A 22419-nucleotide genomic window follows, 5' to 3' on the forward strand; every position below is an offset into this window, starting at 1 on the left:
TGAATCAGTAATCTACTGATTACACACATTAGTTCATACTTGTTCTACAGTTACGCTACATTGTAGCTTGACATAAATGTATTTCAGTAGTTTTATGACAAAAGTGAAGTGCAAAGAGTAAACACACTGCACTTGATTCAGATTCTGATTCAGAAAACTTTATTTATCTCTGTTGGGGGCAATGAAGGGAGTAGAGAGCGGTACAATTGTTTACACAACAACATACATTAGGTAAGGAAGTGCACGGAAGTGTCAAGGTTAGCAGCAGTTGCTTTGTAAAGTGCATGATAGAAGTAGTAGTGCAGTAAAGGGAGTAGTGCACAATAGATAAGTAGCATAATTACATTATGCTTACATGACTGTACCTTCAAGTCTAGGCATCTCAGGGCCAACACATAGAGACAGACAACCATTCACACTCACAGTCACACCTACGGTCAATTTAGAGTATCAGTCAGCCTCGTCCCCTCTTGATGTCTTTGGACTGTGGGAGGAAGCTGGAGTACCAGAGAGAACCCAGACAGGAACAGGGAGAACATGGAGACTCCACACGGAAAGATCCCGTGCCTGAGCCGGGACTCGAACCCGGAACCTTCTTGCTGTGAGGCGACAGCGCTAACAACTGCACCACCGTGCCGCCCTCTTATTTACATTATTTATTCAAAAAAATAATCACTCTCAAGAAATTTAATATTTTGATTTGCAGGTTGAGATATTATTTTGTGATGAGGTTGTTGTGAGATGGTGCTTTTACATTAATTTTTAGATAACAAACTCTATGTTTCCTCTGTGCTTTGTCCAGACGCCAGGCGGAATGTGCCAAAACATCCCGTATCCAGATGGCACTGCCAACAGGCAAACCTGGGGGAGGTACAGCCAACAACCTGTATGAGGAGCTGGGTGATAACGCCATGTAAGTGAAGTGTGAAAGTGGCGTTTACAGTGATGAGCCAAAGCAGACACATTAGCTCACATTTCCACTGCTGTTGAACTTCAGCCTTTTGGCACTGAGCCTTTCCTGATTTGGGAGGCTTGTAGTGTGTCAGGTGCAGAATGTAAATGTGATTAAACCTCTTAAACCACTATGTCTTCAATATTTAGTGCATTTCCCACACTTTTAAGACATGGATTATCAACAAATACTTTCACGTGTGGAAGTAAGTTAAATGATGAATTTCAGTCTAAAGGAAACTTTAAAATCTGGATTTAACATTTAGGTTTAACATAGATTTAAATTTAATGTTTGGATTTACATTTGAAATTAAGTTTTAACATTTACATTTTGATAAATATTTTAACAGAACAGCACCAAAGTGTAATGTCTCAGGCTTATATACAATCTTGGGTTGCTGTCCTTAAAACAGCATGGAGGTAATTTAAGGCATTCCTGTTATACTTTTTGCTACTTTTTTTTTTTTTTTAACTCAGTGCCGACTGAACGATGTCATAGCCTTTCTGTTTATCACGGGTTGAATTCATGGCTGAGATGAGTAATAGTTGTGTAAAATTGTCATTCTATCCAAGCATGCCGCTGATAGCGGCGGTCTGAATGTGCGTCAAATATGTGTCTGCGATACCAGATAACAGCATCAAGCTTGGAATTGGGTGGATATCAATGCCGATCGGAGCTGAGTCGACTGTGGGGTCATTTGACCCACGACTGACTGCCAACTAAAGCTGTTCTCAAAGCAGAAAAACCCGGGTACAAGCGGGTGTCTTTTTTTGTTGTTGTTGTTGTTAGTCGAATGGGGCTTCAGGAATTATTTAACTGGGATCCCTATTGTTTTTGGTCCACTGTCGCTTATTTTCTGTGGCAGTTATATTTAATTATTGATTTTCACGCTATTTTATAGTAGCAAAGTTGAGCAGGGAGGTGTGGTTGAATAATAGTATGAGGAAGAGCAGCCAACATTTACCTCGGCAGTTGTGTATAACCATTTCTCTCACTCCCTCTGGATGTGTGAGCAGAGCTAAGCGATCTCCTATGGTGTTGTTGGGGTCACCGATGGGACACATCCATCTTATCACTGGAACTGTTCAACATCCATAATAAAAGGCTTGCTAGATTAGTCAGGTTCACGACAACTGTACTCACTCAAGAAGACATCTTGCCACGAGACCCAATCTTACATATTTTTGCAAAGATTATATTTACTGACAAGATTTCATTTTCAGGAAATGAATATGAATATAAATCACAATCTGTCATAGCGGGAAGATTCGGAAGAAAATGTGCTGAGATTCAGTCGAACCTTCTCACAGAAGTTTTTGTCACACTGAGTTGCTTTTGCAGAACTTGCCAAAATCCCTCCTAAACTGGGAGCTCTTTATAGGATTTACAGTGTGAGTCAAAATGTCTTTTAAAGTACTCCAAGTAGCTATTTGTGATGATAGCCTCTTTTGTTGTTGTTGTTGTCTGAGACATTTCCATTTCTTCCTTTTAAGATTTTGTGGTAGCAGGTGAAAATGACTTTATGGGGGGGGCGACACAAAAAAATCTTGGCTTAATCAAGCGGAGACTCGTAACCCCGCATAACACGAACATCGAACAAAGCTCTGATTTTTCAGCACATTAACAGCAGCAGATAAACCCTGCAATTTTATCCTCACAAAGTTCTGCGACATTCAGCTCTTCTCTTGTCAGTTTCCCTCGCTGTAATGCATACTAATGTCCCCTTCTATAGAAAAGATAAAATGAAGGTCAGCGATCTACCCGCTGAACAATATTCACTTTGAGTCTCAATTTCACTGCAGTATCTCCATTGATTGCAGTAAAAGTGACCAGCTGTTATAATAACTGCAATTATAGTAAACACAGGCAACACATTCAACCCTGTGTCATCCGTTGCTGTAGTTTGAATGTTTGCTAGTGTTGCTAATAAGGTCAATGATCCGCACCAGTAAATATTGAAGAGCAAATACAAATATGTTTTAATGATTGTGGCAAAAATAACTTTCCTCTCCCTTTTTTTCCACATCAATTCAACCTATCCCCTATATATATTTATAACCGTTGTTTTACAGTTGTTTCAGTATATATACATATATAATAGTATGCTCTATTTTTTTTCTCGTGCATAATCCTTTGAATCACCATCATGAGCGATAAATTGATCTGTGCAAACTATTGCAGGGAAAAACGAGGGTAAATTCCTTTTCTTGTCAATGAAAATAGTCAGTAATTGAATACAACTGGGTCAACGCTTCGGTCAAGTTCTGGTTAGGCTCAGGAACAGAAACAACTTCTTTTGGATCACCATAAAAATAAAAGCCTGATTAGATAAAAATGTCGGCAGCTGTCTGTGGCCTCTTCTGAAAATTTTACAGTTTTGTTTCCAGAAACAGCTTAAAATGTCAAGACGTCCCATTAAAAACTGAGTTTTCAACTTCAAGTGCCCCACCATCTTGTTGAGCGCAATAGAACAGCCAGAGGAACTGCTGCAAAGGTCCCAACCGCTCAACGAAGTCACCCTTTTTTGTCACCATGTCATGCCAAAAACACGATTTTGTTGTCAGTACAAGGTGTCGACAAATGTTGCGACATCTTGCTAAAAACACAGTTTTGTCATGTGCATGTAGAGACACCTTATTAACTTTTATCTGAAAGTTTAAACAACTGTGCATACAAACACACACACACACACACGCAAACACATTCTCACTCACTTAAGGCAATGCACAGATAGTTAATTTTTAATTCCTTACTGAGGCGTTGAGAAGAAGTTGAGAGGAACTCTTATCAGCATTACATGCATCACCAGTTTCCTGTCTGTCCTCGATATGCTTCCCCACTCCCATTAACATGAGAGCAATTCATATGCAAGATGGTGGCAACTATCTTCAAATGACAACAAGGGATTTCCGTGTGTGTGTGTGTGTGTGTGCGTGCACATGCGTGTGTGTGTGCGAGACTCTGAAAAATGTGCACGGAAATGAACATGGAGATGAGATAATTGAAATAAATGCAGCCCATAATTTATAAAGACCACCTTGGGCGGTAATTAATTGTATTGATAAACTGCAAAGCTTGTTTAATTGTGGTGGGAAGGTCTTTGGAGTGTGTTTTCAAAGTGAGCAGTTTGAGGTTTTTGTGTAATACTTCGTGAATTTGTGTGTGTGTGTGTGTGTGTGTGTGTGTGTGTGTGTGTGTGTGTGTGTGTTCCTCCAATATCCCTTCCATCTTGTAGGAATGTAATATTCCCAAAAGAATATAAAACCTCTGAAAGTGCAAAAGTTGGCTCATTCATAATTAAGGTCCATTATCAAACTGCTCACTAGACTGATCTTAAAGACATTTTTTTTCCTTTTAATTACCTTTGGCTGTTCTCTTGACAGGCTTTGGTTTTAATGTGTATTTTCAATTACCTATGGAAAATTAAGTGTTCTTCAACTTATTATTAGCAGCACATTAAACCGAGCAATTTATTTTTTGTTTTAAAGTTAAGAATCATTATTTTGCAACGCAGCACATTATTATCATCGCTTGTGCCGCAGTCAGTCAGTTACAAGATGTGTTGAATATTTTAGCCGTTAAATGTGCTTCTGTTCTTACACGCACTGAAATCTTTATGATTTCCTCATTAATGTGGTCTGTATAACGACCAGGCGGATTTAACACACCAATAACAACCACCACCCACCACCAGCCCCCTGTTCGCCAGTGAAACAATCAGATGTCACAACACACAAAATCTATTGAGGTATGGAAGAGATATTGCCAACCTTGTAGCAAGTCAATAATCCAATATGGCTTCCACAGGAAGTGAAAATTGCACATCATACTTTTTGCAAATACCTTTTACAGCAATTGACTAAAATGTGAAGCAAATCCATGGAGTCATTTGAGACATTTAAGATGGTGTCAAATCAATAAACACAATATGGCTGCCACAGGAAGTTGGCTATCACCAGTTACCATGTTAGTGGTATCTGTCAATTTTATTACATTCTGTGAGCTGATGCTTGATTTACTGTGTACTCAGGCCTTAATGGAGGCAGGCTTCTCTCTGTGACCGATGAAAACTCTTAGATTTCTGAGATAATTTGTTTCATCAAATCCAGTGAAACTTAAGAATCCTGGGGGCCGTCGATCCTGAGCAAAGAGCAACGGATGACCGCCACTCTTCCCTCTCTCTCTCTTGCCGTCAATCCTCGTTATCATCTTTCTCTAAAACTTTAACTGAAGGCCAGTGACTATTTGATAGTACTGGAAACAACCTGCTAGTTAATTTACCACCAGCTCGCATTTGAGGAAATATGGATTTGGAGAACAGAAGTGTAACATAATGAGATTCTAAAAAGCAAGCAAAGTTTTTGAGGTTGGCAGTTGTATTTCTAAGGCGGCAGCTGAGAAATATAGTTATTCAGTACGATACACAAGGTTCTTGCACTCTTTGGATTGTCTGCACTGTAAAATGTGTCCACCAGCTCTGAGAGTGGGAACTTTTATATCACACAAATGAAGGGCAATCAAGCAAGAATTGATTTTTTGCTCATCTAACCCTTCCACAACAAATAAAACCTTGAAATATTTTGTTGTACGGAAACAAAATCATTGTGATTCACCTCAGTGTCCCCCTCTGCTGTTTCCTATCACTCCTCTACTAGATCACTCTCTGTCATCATTCCCTGTCCTAACTATTTCTTCATCTCTCCATCTTCTCATCTACCTCGCTTCGTGCAATAATTGGCAGACAAAAGTAAGTAGAAGTGTGGAGGATTGTGTTGCATCTCGGACTAGTTTGACACGTCGCTGTGACAGTTCTCCTGTTGTAGTCTCGTGTGTTTGTGCTTGTGCTTCTCAGTGGTTACTGTTTTATGTGCAGGGTAAACAGCACTTTTGTTGATCAGAGGGGAAATTGTGTCGCTGAAGGTTGATTGTGCTTTTCAAGGTTGCTTTGATTACCTTTGCAAAGAAGTTGGCAACCGTGAGTCTGCAGAGTTTTATCACGGTCACAAACTATTACATTGATTTCACAGATTAGCACACCCTCAACTAGAGAGGATTTAATCACACTTTTGTTGGAAAGAAAATCTGCATACTCTCAGAACTCTCTTCTCGCCCCTGTCCCAGTAGATCTGGTGTTGTTTAGAGTTGTGATGTAGGAGCGTCTTTGTAGCACGCCACTTTTAGCGTACCTAAGCTCTATTTTCATGCTTTTCCGTGTTTCAAAAATCTGTTTTAGCATTCCATCCCTTTGCCCCTGGGATAAAAACAGCACCAAAGTTAGATCCCGCATCTGTTTCTCCTCAGTCCTTTCCTAACTCCTTATTAATCAAACCGCAGCTCTAACAGACCTTTTATTGTTTTTGCCATCTTTTTACTTACTCTTCTGTTGTCGCTCTAATTTATAAAACATATTTAACTATTGTTCTTTCATTTTAATTTCAGTCAGTCCTCATCTCCCTCCTCCATTTCATTTAGCTTCGACTTTTATAATTAAATGTTCCCCATTCATTAAACCCTCTCTCCCTCTTCTTTTATGTCTTTCTTTCATTGTTCTTTATGTTATTCCATCTTCATTTCTTACCTTTTTTTCTCCCCTTCATCGATATGCACCAGCCGGTCAAACCATAGTGGTGGAGGGAGTGGTGGCAGTTTGGATGAAAGTGATCGACAACGTCTGATCTCAGATTTTGCAACCCGAGCGATCGCTGCCCACCAGCAGTGTGTTGCTAATGGAGGGGTGCTCAATAACCTGCCCAAGTCTGAGTCTAACATCACCTTTCTCTCTGATGAAAACCCCCTGACCATCAAAAATCCCATTTACCATGAAGACGGGACTTTGAGTAGCCCAGAGACTCTTGGGAGAAGCCAAAGAAGAAGAGACCTCCTTGGGAATTTCTCGCCTTCTCGAAAAGGCCTTCGAGAAGCTTGGTTGAGGCTCAGCTCCCCAGGAGGTGATGTGGGATTCGGTGGTTACAGCGGCAGTGACAGCGGCTGGGGGTCTGGAGTTGGCCACAGCTGGACTCTCCCGTCGAGGTTACATCGTAGGGAGATGTACGACGCCTTGAGACGGCAAGTTGTTATGGATCCTGTGCAATGGGAACTGGAGCTATTGAAGGCTGAGTTCAAAGAGAGCAAAGATGCCGGTCTGGATTCGGGATTTGACCGTGGGTTGGATTCAGATCTGACGGGGAGTCCAAGCCTTGAACCCAAGCTGACAGTTAAAGAACAAGCAAGACAGTTTGAGCAACAGGCCCTTCAGGAAATGAGACAAAGGCAGAACAGAGATTCAAGAGGATCCTTGTCTCCTGATATTCTGCTTTCTGTTTTCCCTGACTCCCCAAAGCATCACAAGGAAACCCCCACCCCTAGTGTTCCAAACCCTCCACCCCCCGAACCCCCAAGTATCATAATCACCCATAGTGATGGAGGGACGCCCCCACCCAGCCATAAACCAACACCCCCAGTTCTACGGCGCTTTGGGGGAAGTTTAACAGAAAACCAGAATTCTGAAGACCAACTTCAGCTTCCCATAGATCTCATCCCAGATCCCCCTTCCACTCCTCCACCACCGCCTCCATCTGTACCACCACCTCCTCTTCCCCCCTCATCTCCCCCACCGTCCTCCCCGCCTCCTCTCCTTCCTACCACATCTCAACCCAGCCATACAGACAAAAAATCACCTCCTCCTCCACCACCACCTCCCCCTCCACCACCTCTCCCTCCTCCTTTATCACCCTCCCTCCTGCGTCCATCCACCTTTGTGCTCCCGTCACTTTCAGAAGTGCCAGCCCTGAGGCCTGTGTCCCTCCGCCCACCCCCACCACCCCTACCGGTGGAGCCTGAACCTCCTCGCAAGGAGCTGAAAGGCATATTGAAAAATATCCAAAACATTGCAGAAATCGAGAAGTCTGTAGCCAACATGTTCAGCCAAATAGATCAGAAACAGATCCCGCTGAAAAAGGTCATGAAGAGTCGGGCGTCCATGGATTCTCTGGATTCTCTTGACTCCTTGGATGCATTAGCTACAGGAGGAGATGGAGAAGGAGGAGGGGAAACAGGTGATGGCGAGGGAGCAGGAGGAGGAGTGCGGGGGGATCCTTTACCTCCACAGATTCAACCCAACCCAAACATGAACTCTATTGTGGAAGAGCTTGAGAAACGCTTCCCCTCTCAGTCTACAAGTCTCTAGCCTTGGCTCCTCTGATATGGAAAGCACACAGGGGAGTTTTCTTAACGTCGTTGCGTAGTTTCAGCGGAACCATCAAGGGACTGAGGCTGAAAATAGCTCAGTGGGATGCTCTGATTTGGTGATTTATAGCTCGCGACTGCTACACTCTTCAAACATGACTTACTGTTTTCCACATATGGAGAGAGAATATAAACTCCACAAGAAGAAAAAAAGAAGAAAACTGTTTCTCCTCTCATACTTATTGCTAAAAGATAAATAGATTGAGGTCAAAGGTCATATCCTGCTCTAAATTTGTTGGTGGATAATAACAGGACATGGGAGCGAGGTGGAAAGGATGATGATGAGGGTATGATAAAGCAGTCTTTTCATGTTGTGGCCCTATTTCCTTGAACATGAATCGGGGGGGGGGGGTGTCTTGGTCCCCCTATCTATCTGGGCCTGATGATGAGCCATTATTTTTAGTTTCCTCTCATTTTCCTAACATTTCTATGATTTGCTTTTTAATTAACACTGTGGAAAATTGGCTTAAGTAGTTGCAGATGGGAGCTGTGAAATCACGCGCTTACAAGAGGACTTTGAGTCTGACTACTATCATTAACATTTTACATCCCCGCCAAGTAATTGACATTCTAGTCAACAACAAATTAGAATCAATCAGCGACAGAAAACATCTCTCTGCAGGAAATTTGACAAGACACATTATAGTTGCTGCTCCCAGTAGCTGAAGCTTTGACACCCACCCACTAGATCTTGACTAGGAAGGTCAGGATGATCTTTGTTAACCGTTAGAAATGATATAGTCGTATTTTCTTAGTAGTTCATCTTATTTTGAGCCGACGCTTAACCATCATTTCAGCACAACATCCAAACTGAAGTACATCAACAGGAAAACAAATTAAAAATTGTGTTAAATTATGCATAAATACAGTTGTGTAAATGTGCTTTTTCAAGATTGCTCAGTTTAATTGCCTCATTCTTATTTTATACACATGTATATAATATTAAAAAGCTTTAGTGTCCATGCGTTTCTGTTTTGTTTGATTCTTGTGACGTTTGTAGCTTATATTAACTCTTTTTTTAGTTGTTTTTCGCACATCTATTTAGTAGTGGGGGGGCAGCATGGCTCAGAGGTAGAGAGGCTGTCTAGCAACCAAAGGGTTGCTGGTTTGATCCTCACTTCCCCGGTGACCATGTCCAAGTATCCTTGAGCAAGACACTGAACCCCTAATTGCTCCCGATGGCCCTGCAGGGGACTGGCAACCCTTCCAGGGTGAACCCCGCCTCTCACCCAATGTCAGCTCGGAAAGGCTTCAGTCCCCCCCACAACCCTTAACGGATAAGCAGTATCGAAAATGGATGGATGGAGGGATGGATATTCAGAAGTGATTGTCAATTGGATGCAAAGCTACATTTAACACATTTTAAAATCATTTTATTGTAGAGTGATATTGTTGAACAATATGCGCTAAATTTTTATTCATACTGTACATGTTTTCCTATGTGTGTCTATTAAGTCTTTTACCCCATGATTTTCTCAATACACAATGGAGGAAATCATTAATATTAAACGTACAGGAACATTTTCTTTAATAAAATATGTGGTTCTAACAGAAATTTATGCCTTTTTTTGTTAATTTTTCAACAGAAAACAAGAGCTTAGAAAACTGAATGAATTAAAGATAACAGGAGTTGTGTCCCTTTCTCTTTCAGCCTGTACAGTTGTGTGTTGAAGTACATCCTCCTGGTTAAGAAAAGTACTCCCTGGTGCCATATCACTTTAACTCTGCAGTAGTGGAGCAGTTGCAAAGATAGAAACATTTTTGTCTTTCAACCACTCCCCCCAAAATGCCTCAGGGAGGAACAGAAGTGCTGCATCACCTCACTTACACCGATGACATCTATGTTGTCTTGGATTTGCACTATAACTGTGAACAGAAGTAGTTGTGTACTTGCATTTTTAGAAAAATGCTCAGAAAAATTGGAATATAATGCACTATTTTCTGAAGGTCATACAGGTAAAAGGAACTGAACGGCCAGCAGTTTTTTAGACTTGAAGTTGCTACTTTTTTCTTTTTTTTGTGTGTACTCTTGCTTCACTGTAGACCTTTCTACAATTACATAACATAAAATATGCTGAAGGTACAGTTTGTTGTCCCATTTAAGCGCTTTCCATCTCCAGGTAGGAGAGAATGTAACACTCGGAGCTGTAGTCGTCTGTTCGCTTTCATGTTGGCATTGTAAGACCTAGTTGGGAAATAGCTTTGGGCGGCATGCTCGACGGTCTTTGCAAAAAAAAAAAAAGGAATAAATTCATCTGGAATTCATAAGCAATTATCAAGTGGTGGAGTCTTTGTATGCATTATTTTTCATGGTGTTTACCAGGTACGTAACAGTAGAAAATCCAGGAAGATGAAGTCTGAATGTTTTAAGCTGCTTCTGAGAATACCCTTGCATCCGTGTTTTGATACATCTTCTTATCTATTGACAGAGTGACTATGTGGTATTTACTTGAGTCAAAGTTGTAAAGTTTGCCCTCAGAAATAGATCTAAAAAAAAAGTATCAATGCATATTTTTGTAGGGAAAAACAATAGTTTCCTCGTTAAAATCCTTAGAACGCAACCTACTCCCTCTCCCTTGTTAAATTTGCAGAATATATGGCAATATTTTTCATCATCTGGAGGCACTGATTCCAAACTATCTGTCATTGGAGATTGTTTTTTTTTTAAGAGAGATTAGATTACATTTGTGTTTTTACCATTTGTTCCTGTTTTTCAATTACACGTTTATTGGAGAGTTCAGTTCGGGACTTTGCAGTGCAGCAGTTTGAGATTAATATAGTGGAGGGTACGGTACAAAATAAAAGATTTGCACTCTACAAAGTCATCAAGCAAAAGTACAGATCTCACGAAATAAGACGACTCAATTACTGTTCGCAACTGTTTTAACGTCTTTTATGAGATAAAACCAAGTCTGTCTCATCTGCAATCTGTATTTTGGCTGACAGATAATCTGGAAAGTGGAAGCAGCTATTTGGAGCATTGACATTAACATAAAAAGTCTCCGATTTGCATGTTGTGGCTGCAGTGACTGTTTTCCCCTGAGAGCCTGTCACTAATGATGAAATGAAGATTTACAGCCTAATAAAACAGCTCTGATGTATAGCGATGACTATGAAAGCACAGTTTCTTAAGATAGGGAGATTAAAAAAATTCAGTGAATCTTTTCTCGTGGAACTGATGGAGATGGACGAAGTTCGAGTGAAATAAACCAATTTATTGTCTTACTAGCTGTGATTTTAATTTCCATTGTCAAAACTAACACTGTTGCACACTCTTCTACATGCAAGTGAACGCTACAGCAAAAAAACCTGAGCATCCTTGACAGGAGTGTGAAGATGTACACACACACACACACACACACACACACACACATGAAACAGGTTAGTTTCAGGTTACAGGTGTTAATGTTTCAGCTGACTGGGTTTTAGATGCAAAGATTAGCTCTAAACTGCATGTTATTTCACCCACACACACACACACACACTAATAGCATTTATCTTCATCTGGCAGATACTCTCTGCTTTCAGCTCTCATTGTGTACTTTTTGCCGGAGCATAAAGATCTCTTTTTGATATCTTCAAGAATATCTGTTGTTTGCGCTGCATTTAATTGAGCCTGAACTGATTCGAAACACAACCGCGTGACTGTAAAATCACAAATTTAACACTACTTACAGCAAAAATAATCATGGGAAAAACTAGTTCAAGCGGCAAATCGCCACGGAACACTGCAAAGAAAATAATTATGAAGTTGTTCATTATTTCAGCACTAAGTGTGTGTGTGTGTGTGTGTGTGTGTGTGTGTGTGTGTGTGTGTGTGTGTGAGTGTGTGTGTGAGTGTGTGTGAGTGAGATCAAAACCTGCACTTATTAACCGAAATGACATTGTACTTTATTCAATGGAGCACGAAGCACAAGTGGTCTGACAGTATGACTTCCTGGATCAGCACTTGCTGTAGTGCTTTTGGCTTGATTGCAACCTGTTTAATGGCCTTAGCGCTCATTTCATGCCCCAGCAGAGTTGATGGTCATGATATTAACATCTTGTCATATTTCACAACTCATTGAAAAGATATCTAAACTGAAAAAAGAGGACCCACATTGTTATCCTGGTTCTGATCTGTTCAGCCATTCAAATAGGTTTGGCGCCGAGCCGATTTAGGGTCATTTCAATTACATCTGATGAAAAATGTCTGTGTCATCTGGAGAGAGCAACTTAGCCACATCCACAAACAAAAGAGAGGGATCATTTGGGCTTTTAAAAGGGGTTTTTATTATTGTATATTATTATTTTGGGTGCAAAAATAAGCATCAAAGAGGCGACATTACTTCCTCATGGTTAGATTTAGTTTTCTGGCTGCCTGGCTGCTCTTGGTCTCCTCGATATTGTTGCAGACGTTGCCGTCCCCAACCAATAAAACAACACCATTACTACATTCAAGCAGCCATTTAAGTCAAAGCCTGTCCCAATGAATGATCTGCCTTGATGTGTAATAGCTTCTGCTTCTGCAATTCCACGCTACATGCTATTTTTGTAGATTTTACATTTGTTGCTTGTGTATCATAAAGTGCTCTCATGCAGTGGATCGTGGCACTCAGACAGCTTTCAAAATACTTTTGATGGATATGAAAACACAGGAAATTAAACCTTAATATCCGAGTAATGTTTCAGATTTGGTGCAACGTGAGTTCCAGTATATCTTTAAACATGCAGCAATTTCAGACTCCCTGTACATTGACCTTAACTTTAGTGTCCACATACGACAGCTTGTTTGTTTTTTTTCATCAACCCCACAGACGGTCAGAGCTGAAATACTGTTGCTAAGAAGCTAGCTAACATGTGTGCAGTGTCAGGGCGGATTAATGAAGTGAAACTATTTTAATTCACTGGCTTGATAGGTTTAAGCAAAATATTTCAACCTCTGAAATGACAAATTGGCTTTTAAGTCAAAATTGCTGAATAAATCTTAGGAGAAGAGGAAAATTGGCTGGCTATTCATCTAAAATTGTCTAGGACTTTCACCAAAATGTGCAAACAAAGGGCGTTCTCTTGATTTAGTAGTATTTAAATTGTCTACACTGTATTTATAACAAAGAAACCTGTTTTTTTTTTTCATGGAGTTATATGGCGTACTATCCAAATGAGACAAAGTGAAATTGAGAATGGAGAGAGAGGCTGAAATAGAGTGGAACTGGTAATGGAACAAAGGAATGAGTGGTGGCAGTGCAAAGGGTGAAGGAGCGTTGGGAGAGGATGGAGTGAAAATGAAGGAAGAAAATAGAAGTGTTATCGAGTGTCATAGTCTGTTCTTAAAGAACTAATAGCATTTTTCTGTCTCTCATACGCACTACCAGACAAGGTTGAGAGGATTTAAAAGCGCCAGAGTCCGTCATGTCAGAGGTGTGTGTTTGTGAGAGTGTGTGTGACAACAGTTCAGATAGCAGTCTGTGTTTTTGTCTCAAGAGGAGCTAATAATGTGTCTGCTGAGCAATAAGGGCACCGAGATAGATTTATCTTCACACACTGATACACATGCACACCGTACTCAGCACATGCTGCTGGTACCTATAATCTAGAGCGTGAGAGCACATATTTACACACACGCACAAAAGAGCCATTTCACTCCAAACAAATAGATGACCCAAAAATCACCCCTTCATCCATGCATTCATCTATTTATCCATCCATTCATGTGCCCGTTGAGTCATATGTCTTTCAATCCGCTCCGATGTTTATCCATGCATCTACCATCTTTCACACCTTTATTGAGACGGATAATCCCGTCGTTTTTACAGCACGTGGCAGCTAAGCCTGAAGCCACTGAGGGGCTGCTCAGATGAGCTATTAACACAGGCATCTTCTGGAACAGTGTGTGTTTGGTGAAATAAACACCGTAAAAACAGGACTTCTGTTGGCTGGATAGGGTACATTTATTGCTTACAGCTTCACCTGTTGGTAATGCAATAACACATTACTGCAGTATAAAGCCTTCAATCTTAACAATATGCTGCAGTAGTATTTTACCAGCAGGAAGGTCAAAATGATGTGCCTCTTTCACCTGCCAACCTCTGACTGACCCTTTTAAAGGTGAGCACTGCTGAATCATCTGAGTCTTCATGAGGCGATGGATAATTCCAATTAAATTCTCTCCGCGAGTTGTGTCGTGTGTCACGTTCAAAAATGATTTTGCAGCAGCTTTTCTTAAAAAATGTCAACAAAATTTGTAAAAAAAAAACCAAACAAATATCCCCCAAAATGTATTTATTCTTTTTCATTTTGATTTTTTTTTGCAGTTAAATTGCGGTAACTACTAAAAATTTTCAGTTTGTAGAAAGCTGTGATTTGTCGTCTACCCCTCGGGTCACCTCATGAAATAAATGAGACAGGTTTGCCTTTTTCATTATTTTCACACAGACACGTGCGCAACTGCCATGGTGCGTCCCGCAGTACGGCGAAAGAAAATGCCAGCTCCCACGTCAATGAAAAATGCAACATTTTCTTACTTAAAGAAATACATGAACCTAGAAAATGTCCAAATTACTTGACAAATGAAATGAGTCAAGATCAAAACAATACAAATGCAAAATGCCACCTCTCTTTTCTAGGGTACAGTGTAACGTAGTACTTTGTTGGCTCCAATAATCTGCAGCCTCATGTAATGGCCGCACATAAGACACGTCTCAATGACCTACTGGCTTTGTCAGCACATGAACAGCATGTGCAAGACCTCCATAATTCCTCCATGTGGCCGGGAGCCTAATGGAGCTGCAAGGTCCATTATAACCACTCAAGGGTTTAGATGTCTTCTTGCTTTGCTTCCATTTCCACCTGTCTTGCTGCTGCGAGGGTCGTCTCCATCTTCTCATGGCAAACACTCGTGTTGGTGGTATGCTTTCCTTTACTGAGAAGGACATGATCGAGTGTCGGGACTTCAGGTTAGGTTGACTGGTCATTCGAAGTGCATCTTCATCCGCTCTTTGCTGGTAGCCACATTCCCGTAGGGTGTGATCCTGCTGGTGGATTAAACCTTCATTTATCTCCAGCTTGTCAGATGCATTTCATTAATGCAGTGAATTATTAATTGCATCTGCAGAAAAGGAACCTCGACTAGGTAGGCTTCCCTGTTTACTTAATGAGTAAATACAGAGAACTCAGAAGTGCCTCAGTCTTTCCTCAGTTGCTTAAAAATAGTTGACTGATATTAAGAAACAGCAGGCGATCAAGAGGAATCCTTTCCTCAGGGATATTTTCCCATCCTTCCTCCTAATGCTTCCTCCCATGTGTGGACAGCTTGTGATTTTGGCCGCGATCCCTAAGCTGTTGATGAATGTACTTGAGCATGAACATGTCGATCTTTTGAGGGGAGTAATCAGAACCTTTAGTCTACTGCCCTCCATCTCTCCAAGTCCCTCATCCAACACAGGGAGCCTAAAAGAAAAATGTGCCCTGTAGAAAGACTCCTGCTATCATCCTACTTGGCATTCTTCCTGGAATTTGTGTCTCATTTTTGGAATCTGGTTGTAAATCCTGTGGTTAACACCCTGTTAGCTGCAAATCTATGAAAGGTCTTGTCCTCATTCATTGCGTCCTTCCACTTCAGTCTGTCCATAAGAGTGAGTCTTACAGTTGGAGTTTGGGGTCTGAAGTCACCATCACGCTAGGACTCCTACGACGACTGCAGTTAGCTTCTTGGTTACAAACCGGTGGTGTCACTCGATGAACCCGCTTATCCGTCGTACCCAAAGCCCTTGGGATCAATGTCAGTTTTCAAGCTTGAAATGAGCCAACAAATTTCAAATTATTCCAAACATCTTCTCCATCAATTCTGCGGTTCAGCGTTTCATTCGCTGTTTCATCTCGTGGTTCTTCTGCAAAGCTCTTACAGGATGATCTTTTGAGAAAGTAACATTTACTGAGCTTCATCTGATACAAGACACAAAGCAGCACAACATACACAATCTCTGACCCGTCAGACAATTGAGTGTCCCAGAGGTCCGTAGCCAGCAGATATCCGGTCCAAGACTTCCTTGTTCTGTCTAACACTCATTGTTTACAGTCCGTACAGCAACTTGAGATGTTTGCATGGGGCTAAAAGACAATGAGTAGAAGTGGATTGTTTCAGAAGTAGCCAGTTTACATTTGGTTAACAGTTTAAAAACCCCTACAACTGCTTTGTGAAATCAGCAGACTACAGCCATTTGTCCGACCTATAATTTCAGCCGGTACGCTCCCCGTTATTCAGTGGTTGTTTTTAGAAGAAGCCTAACACAGGCCGCGGAAATGTTACAAATCTTCACCCAAATCTGCAATGCCATCGTCTTTAGTTAAACTTCCCATGACGTGTCAGTGAAATGATGGATTACTTTTACAAACAGAGGCCTACCCAAAGATTGCAAATCCAGATTCTGTAATCCTGATCTTGAGCTATCTGGATCAAAATGATCCATCTGAATATTTCAGATCCTACGATATCAATCGGATGTGGGGCAGGATTATAACGCCTGACTTATTCTGGTCTGCTTGAAATGTTTTGAAATACTGAATCCTCACTCTCCTGTCCTGATTAGATTGAATATTCATCAACTTCATCTTACAGAATATCCTCTTCTGTACAGCTGTAGAAAACTCATCTTCCAAACCGCTGTTGTATCCTGAAAAGGACCGTTGACGACCCTTCGTATAGGTCCGTGCTTTTCTTGATTTGCTCCATGAACATCAGATGCATCTTTTTTGTCGATGCGACGCCCCTCTCAGATTGCACATCATCAGTATCAGGGAATTGTTGTTTGTGCGAGGTCTTAGAAGAGGCCTTGGCGTTTCTTTCCGTTATACGCTGAAGTGACGCCTCTCTCGTGTTACTTGTAGCTCCTCCATCACGTTGTAAAATCCTTCCCAGAAGAAGCTTGCAGCAATTTCACATCACCTGACTTATCTAAAGGCAGTCGCAGGACCTTTTTTTTAAAAAATATGGAGCAGCGATCTCCCTCTCGTTCATTTGTGTGACAGCCTTTTGTCTCTCTAGAATCGTCACATGCTACCCCAGTTTAAAAAGCACAAGCTCTTTTTAAACCACATAAAAATAAAATAACTCCTCATTCATTCAACACTGCCTTTTGATACCGAACTTTCCCAGGAGTGTATGTCAGCATGACTAAATTATATCCTTCTGCAAAATTAATTTGATGAAATGCTCAAGTGGTTTCTGCAATTTTCATTTACAACGTGTCCCCTAAAAGTCACCGTTTGTTGTGCCGTGATACATCTTCATTTGGCCAGCTCATTAACTTGGTTTTCACATGATGCTACAATCATATGGCAGTTATGTGCGGTCATTTTAAAATCCCAGCATTTTCTTTTTCCTCTTTATCTCTGTCAGTCTCTGTCTTCACCTCTGTGTTTGTTTTCTTTGAGCAGTTTAGCGAGCGGACACCTAGGAAAGACTTTTTTTGGGGGAGGTTGTCATCGCCGAATCCATTCCAACTTTTACAACAGTGACCTCAAAACAAGCCCAAAAAAAGAATTACATCCAGGCCTAAAAAAAAAAAAAAAAAAAAGGCTTAAAAATAGTACAGTTTGATTTTTGAAGGTGCAGTGGTTCATGCTGCTCGATAGAGGTAGCGGGATTTATGCTAAACAGTGTCTTTAAATGCATATGTGCTACATAATCCTTGCTTGTTTCTGGGTGTGTCTCAATTTTTAATCTTTAATGTCCCTCATGAATAAAACATCCCGCCTATTAAACTGGTCAGAAGTTACTGGGTAAGTAAATGTGGTTTTTAATCGTTGTTTTCACTCACATTGACGTTCCCAAGTGAGATTGGACATTGGGGAGATCAATATCTGTATATGTGATAGAATAAAGATTCCGAATGAAATGTAAGTATCAGTGCAGGAAAATGCACAACAGCTGGAAGCAGTTTCTCAGTTTCTTTCTATTATTTGGTCTTCGTTTTGCTTCGTGTCGCCCAAAATCTTTTATTAACACAAATATTTACATCTTCTCGAATTCCACAAATTGTGAAATACTTCCAACGGCTTCTCTCGCTTTGTGATTTGGTTTGAGCATCCCAGTGGAGCGCCGACACAAAGCAGACGTACATTCATACATGAGGGTCAGGTGTCTTTTTCCAAAGTGGGTTTGTGGTCACTCTGTTTCTCTCTCTCTGGTCTTGCAGACGTAGATATGGACAACATGAGGTAGGTGTCGTTGCTCCGCTGGCATGCTGTTGACGCATGTGTGTTGCATGTTTAACTGTTCCTTCTCAAGTACTCTTTTTATTCACATATTATCATTGATTTGTGTAATCAAGTTTTTCTTTTCTTTCCTGCGGTGTTGCATGCGCCCTGAACCTGAGTCTGTGGTGGCTTGCAATTAAAATGATTTACATCTACACATTTGACTCCTGCTTCCCATGGTAAAGCGTAAATATCTCGCAGTCTTACGGGGTTTATCTTAAAATATGCAATCAAAAGGACATAAATGGAGGAACATACAACTATCTTCAAATATGTCGACTTCTGGAGCTGCAGATAATCGACAATGATCTTCAGCGCAAAAGAGTAGACAGACATGTTGGAGTTTGATGATATCCTGGTAGAATACCCTCCCAGTCCTCCCTGACATTTTTATTTGATTAGAGGTAGACAGCAGTCACGTCCCGCCGTACAGACAAACGCACCAAATCTGATGATGCCAACCTGACACGGGCATTTATATCTGGTAACATTCAGCGGTTAACCCACGCTTGCATATTGTTTCCCCAATTGTTCTTCTTTCCAAAGGGAGTGGTTTTCAGTGAAAGACTTTTTTTTTTTTAATCTTAATTTGAAAAGGCATGAAGTGTAAGTTGTTGTTTTGTTTAAATGGAAAAATAGGAGCCATAGTAATACTTAACTCTTCCAAAGCTGGATGACAACACAAAGCACACAGGGCACTCTGCATCCCAGAGGTATTGAATGAGGAAGATCAATAACAAATTGATTTGATGTTTCTAAAATAGATGTTTACTATTTTGGTGGAGAGCCTCTAACTTCTTTCGTTTGTGTTGTCATTTGCTGCTTTTCTTTCCCTCTGGAAGACACAACAACTCCTCCGACCTTCTCTGCTTAGGCCAGAGGTACTTTGTTTTCCAAGCACTTCCCCAAGTGCGTTTTCCTACCAGAGTGTGTGTGTGTGTGTGTGTGTGTGTGTGTGTGTTTGTGTGTGTGTGTGTGTGTGTGTGTGTGTGTTGTCACAATGAAATAAACCCAGTGCACTGAGAGAAGTGCTTTAAATTTGTACAGTATGTGTGCTCTATGTGAGTGTGTATGCTTATGTATATTACTGCATTAGTGCCTGGAGTGTGTATGGGTGGCTAATACCAGTCTGTCAATCCAACAGGAGTTATCAATGGAGTCTGGAATTGACCCCGGCCAGGACTACTACACACAGGATTACTACAACTACGACCACGGGTCAGTACATCTGTCCGCCTGTTCATAGAGCGAGTAATACTACAACACTGTGGTATATCACCTTACTGCCTAAGTCCCTTAGAACAACTCCAGGTGTGGTTCAGCCAACTGCAAAACAACTGCAATTAGCATGCAGGGCAACTTCTTGTGTAAAAGTCCAACCGCTAAAAGCATCGTGACAGATTGTTGTTATTATTATCAGTGCCAGTAAACACAAGTGAAATATCCCGACAGAGACAGATGTTTATTTTCAACACAGGTGTTGTTATCATCACGGCACCCACAGCAACCGTCTATCTCATTTATCCACTCTGGTATACTCACCGCGTTCTAATACCTCACCCACCCCAAAATCAGCTTTATATTCATCCATGACTGTGGAAGTAAATATTCAACTCCTTGGTGTCACAGGATCCTAAATAACTTGTTTTGTCTAATAAGTCTGTTAAAATACTGAAAGTTAAGTGTTGCAGTGATTAAAAAAAAAGGTATTTGCCCCAGATGCATTGAAAATAACTTAACTTTTTTTGTTGACTTCGGCTAGCATGTCAACAACTGCTAGCAACAACAAGCTAACAGACGTACCAGTGAGTTAGATAACTGGTTATCGCTATCTCTTCAGATATTCTACACATGTAGGTGCCAGACTGATAAATGGGTGTTTATTCATATATTGTACTAAAGATGCTAACATAGGTGTGGGAACCAGGCATCAGAGTGAGTTCTCCTATAAACAGGTCAAAACAGACCACACTATAACGCCACCACGGACAGTAAAATCCAAACCGAGATGAAGGATCCTCCCAACAATGATGTCCAACACCAAAAGTAACAATCTGAACCTGTCAGTGATGAAAACAGTAAGTGTTAATGATGGAATTGCAGCCAATTAGCAGTTATTTTCAAAGAATTCTCTCACAGTCCTGACATTCAAATTATTTCAGTCCCGTTTTAACCCTTTGGTAACTAGGAGCCAAGCTAAAACAGTCGGAAGACTAGCTGCTTCATTAAACTGCCACACTTAACTCTCATGTCTTAATATTCCAGGTGTATGTCACAAAATGGTATTATTCTAGGAAAACTTTATAAATTAGACTCTGCTTCACTGTGGTGATTAAAATTAACACAGTCAATCAACTGGGCTAGTTTAAATGCTTTCATTAATTAATCAACACTTGACACATTAATGAAGTTGCAATTAAAAACGAGCAAAAACTATAATTGAAGTATATTTTCAACATAGTTCTTTTTCCCCACGACTGCATCATCACTGGTATCACAATACTGATTCCAACTATAGTGTCCAGGGCTTTGTCTACACACAGTAAATACACCATGTTAAATGACCTTCAGCAGTGAGCAGCATTGATTGAGTGTGCATGCGTTATCCAGCCGGGGGCTCCACCTCCCTCCACCCCCCTGCTCCCACCCCCATCCCCCAGGCAGCTGCTTTGATATCACTCTAACTGTGAGACACAATGTGGTGACCTGCTTCAAACCAGCCATCCCACTCCAGTGGTTCACACGTTTTCAGCTACAGGGAACTGACATTGTTCAAAATGTTGCTCTGAAAGAGAGAGAGAGAGAGAGAGAGAGTGTGTGTGTGTGTGTGTGTGTGTGTGTGTGTGTGTGTGTGTGTGTGTGTGTGTGTGTGTGTGTGTGTGCGTGCGTGCGTGCGTGCGTGCGTGCGTGTGTGTGTGTGTTACGAATGTATCTGACAGATGATATTGGAAAAGGAGGAGATACTTGTACAAAAATGGCCATATATTAAACACACACACATACACATCCGATTAAAGTGTTTATGAACAAAACAAAGAAGAATTCCCCTCTGGAGTGGTGTGTGTATGTGTGTGTGTGTGTGTGTGCGTGCGTGTGTGTGTGTGTGTGTGTGTGTGTGTGAAAAGAGAGAGAGAGAGAAGGAGAGAAAGTTATTCTGCACCTCAACTACCATCTGTGGTGCATAGTGTGTGTGTGTGTGTGTGTGGGGGGGGGGGGGGGGTTTGTTCTATTTTTTCATAAATTTAGCTGCACACTCCCGGGAACCTGATTTTACATTCCCACCCACATTCACACAAATACATAGTGGCAGACACACACACACACACACACATACACACACACATTCACACTAATTCTCTCATGGTAAACACATTCATTCACTCACTCACTCAGAAATGCTCCCTTGCTTTCTTTCTCACATGCACACACACGTACATGCACATGCACGCACACAGGATTAATTCTAGCTAGCATTGCAGCAGTGTAGCAGCTAATCAGGCAGCCTGCCATGGAAGCAGACAATGAGCCAGATGCTGTTGGCTCAGAGCAACATCCACAACTCCAGTCTGAATCTGTACATACACAGGAGCAGTCAGACTCAGATCTAATCACTTTATTTGTAGCAATTGTAAATTAACGGTTTAAGACTGTGCTAACAAACACCGACACCGCCTCTCAGGATGTACAAGAAAAGAAACAAACCCTTTTGATTCTTCTTTCTCCATGATCGGCGATAGAAGTTGGATGGCTCCTAACCTTTTCACCTTTTCTTTCATCTGTGTTAAAAAAAAAAGAGATGAAAATGGGATTTTCTCAGCATTTGGGAATGTAGCCATCTGCCATTGGCGTGATTTTGATTGGATTTACACAGATGCAGAAAATAACTTAGAGTGTTTGTTGCACAGGTCTGATGTTTTGATGCCAAATTCATCTTGCCCTCCAGTCAAGAGTAAAATATGCAGGTTTTTACATACCGCTGAGACATG

At 41.1% G+C, this 22419-nt stretch overlaps 2 protein-coding genes across 2 annotated transcripts in view; both read left to right on the top strand.

Annotated features, from left to right (window-relative positions):
• Positions 1-22419, top strand: part of LOC147239653 (protocadherin-15-like) — a 171626-nt gene that overhangs the window by 140367 nt on the left and 8840 nt on the right. The window contains exons 34-37 of the mRNA XM_086194725.1: positions 803-913; positions 18373-18394; positions 19276-19314; positions 19578-19651. Of these exons, the coding sequence (XP_086050851.1) occupies positions 803-913; positions 18373-18394; positions 19276-19314; positions 19578-19651 (246 nt within the window). The remainder of the gene's footprint in view (positions 1-802; positions 914-18372; positions 18395-19275; positions 19315-19577; positions 19652-22419) is intronic.
• On the top strand, positions 4881-9793 carry LOC147239654 (protocadherin-15-like). The gene is made up of 2 exons (XM_086196313.1): positions 4881-4918; positions 6563-9793. The coding sequence occupies exons 1-2, from the start codon at positions 4881-4883 to the stop codon at positions 8136-8138; spliced, it is 1614 nt and encodes a 537-aa protein (XP_086052439.1). The 3' UTR covers positions 8139-9793.

Source organism: Aulostomus chinensis, chromosome 23 (genome assembly GCF_037954235.1).
Source record: "Aulostomus chinensis isolate RoL2024-O1b breed Wild chromosome 23, RoL_Achi_v1.0, whole genome shotgun sequence".
Classification (NCBI taxonomy): Eukaryota; Metazoa; Chordata; class Actinopteri; order Syngnathiformes; family Aulostomidae; genus Aulostomus; species Aulostomus chinensis.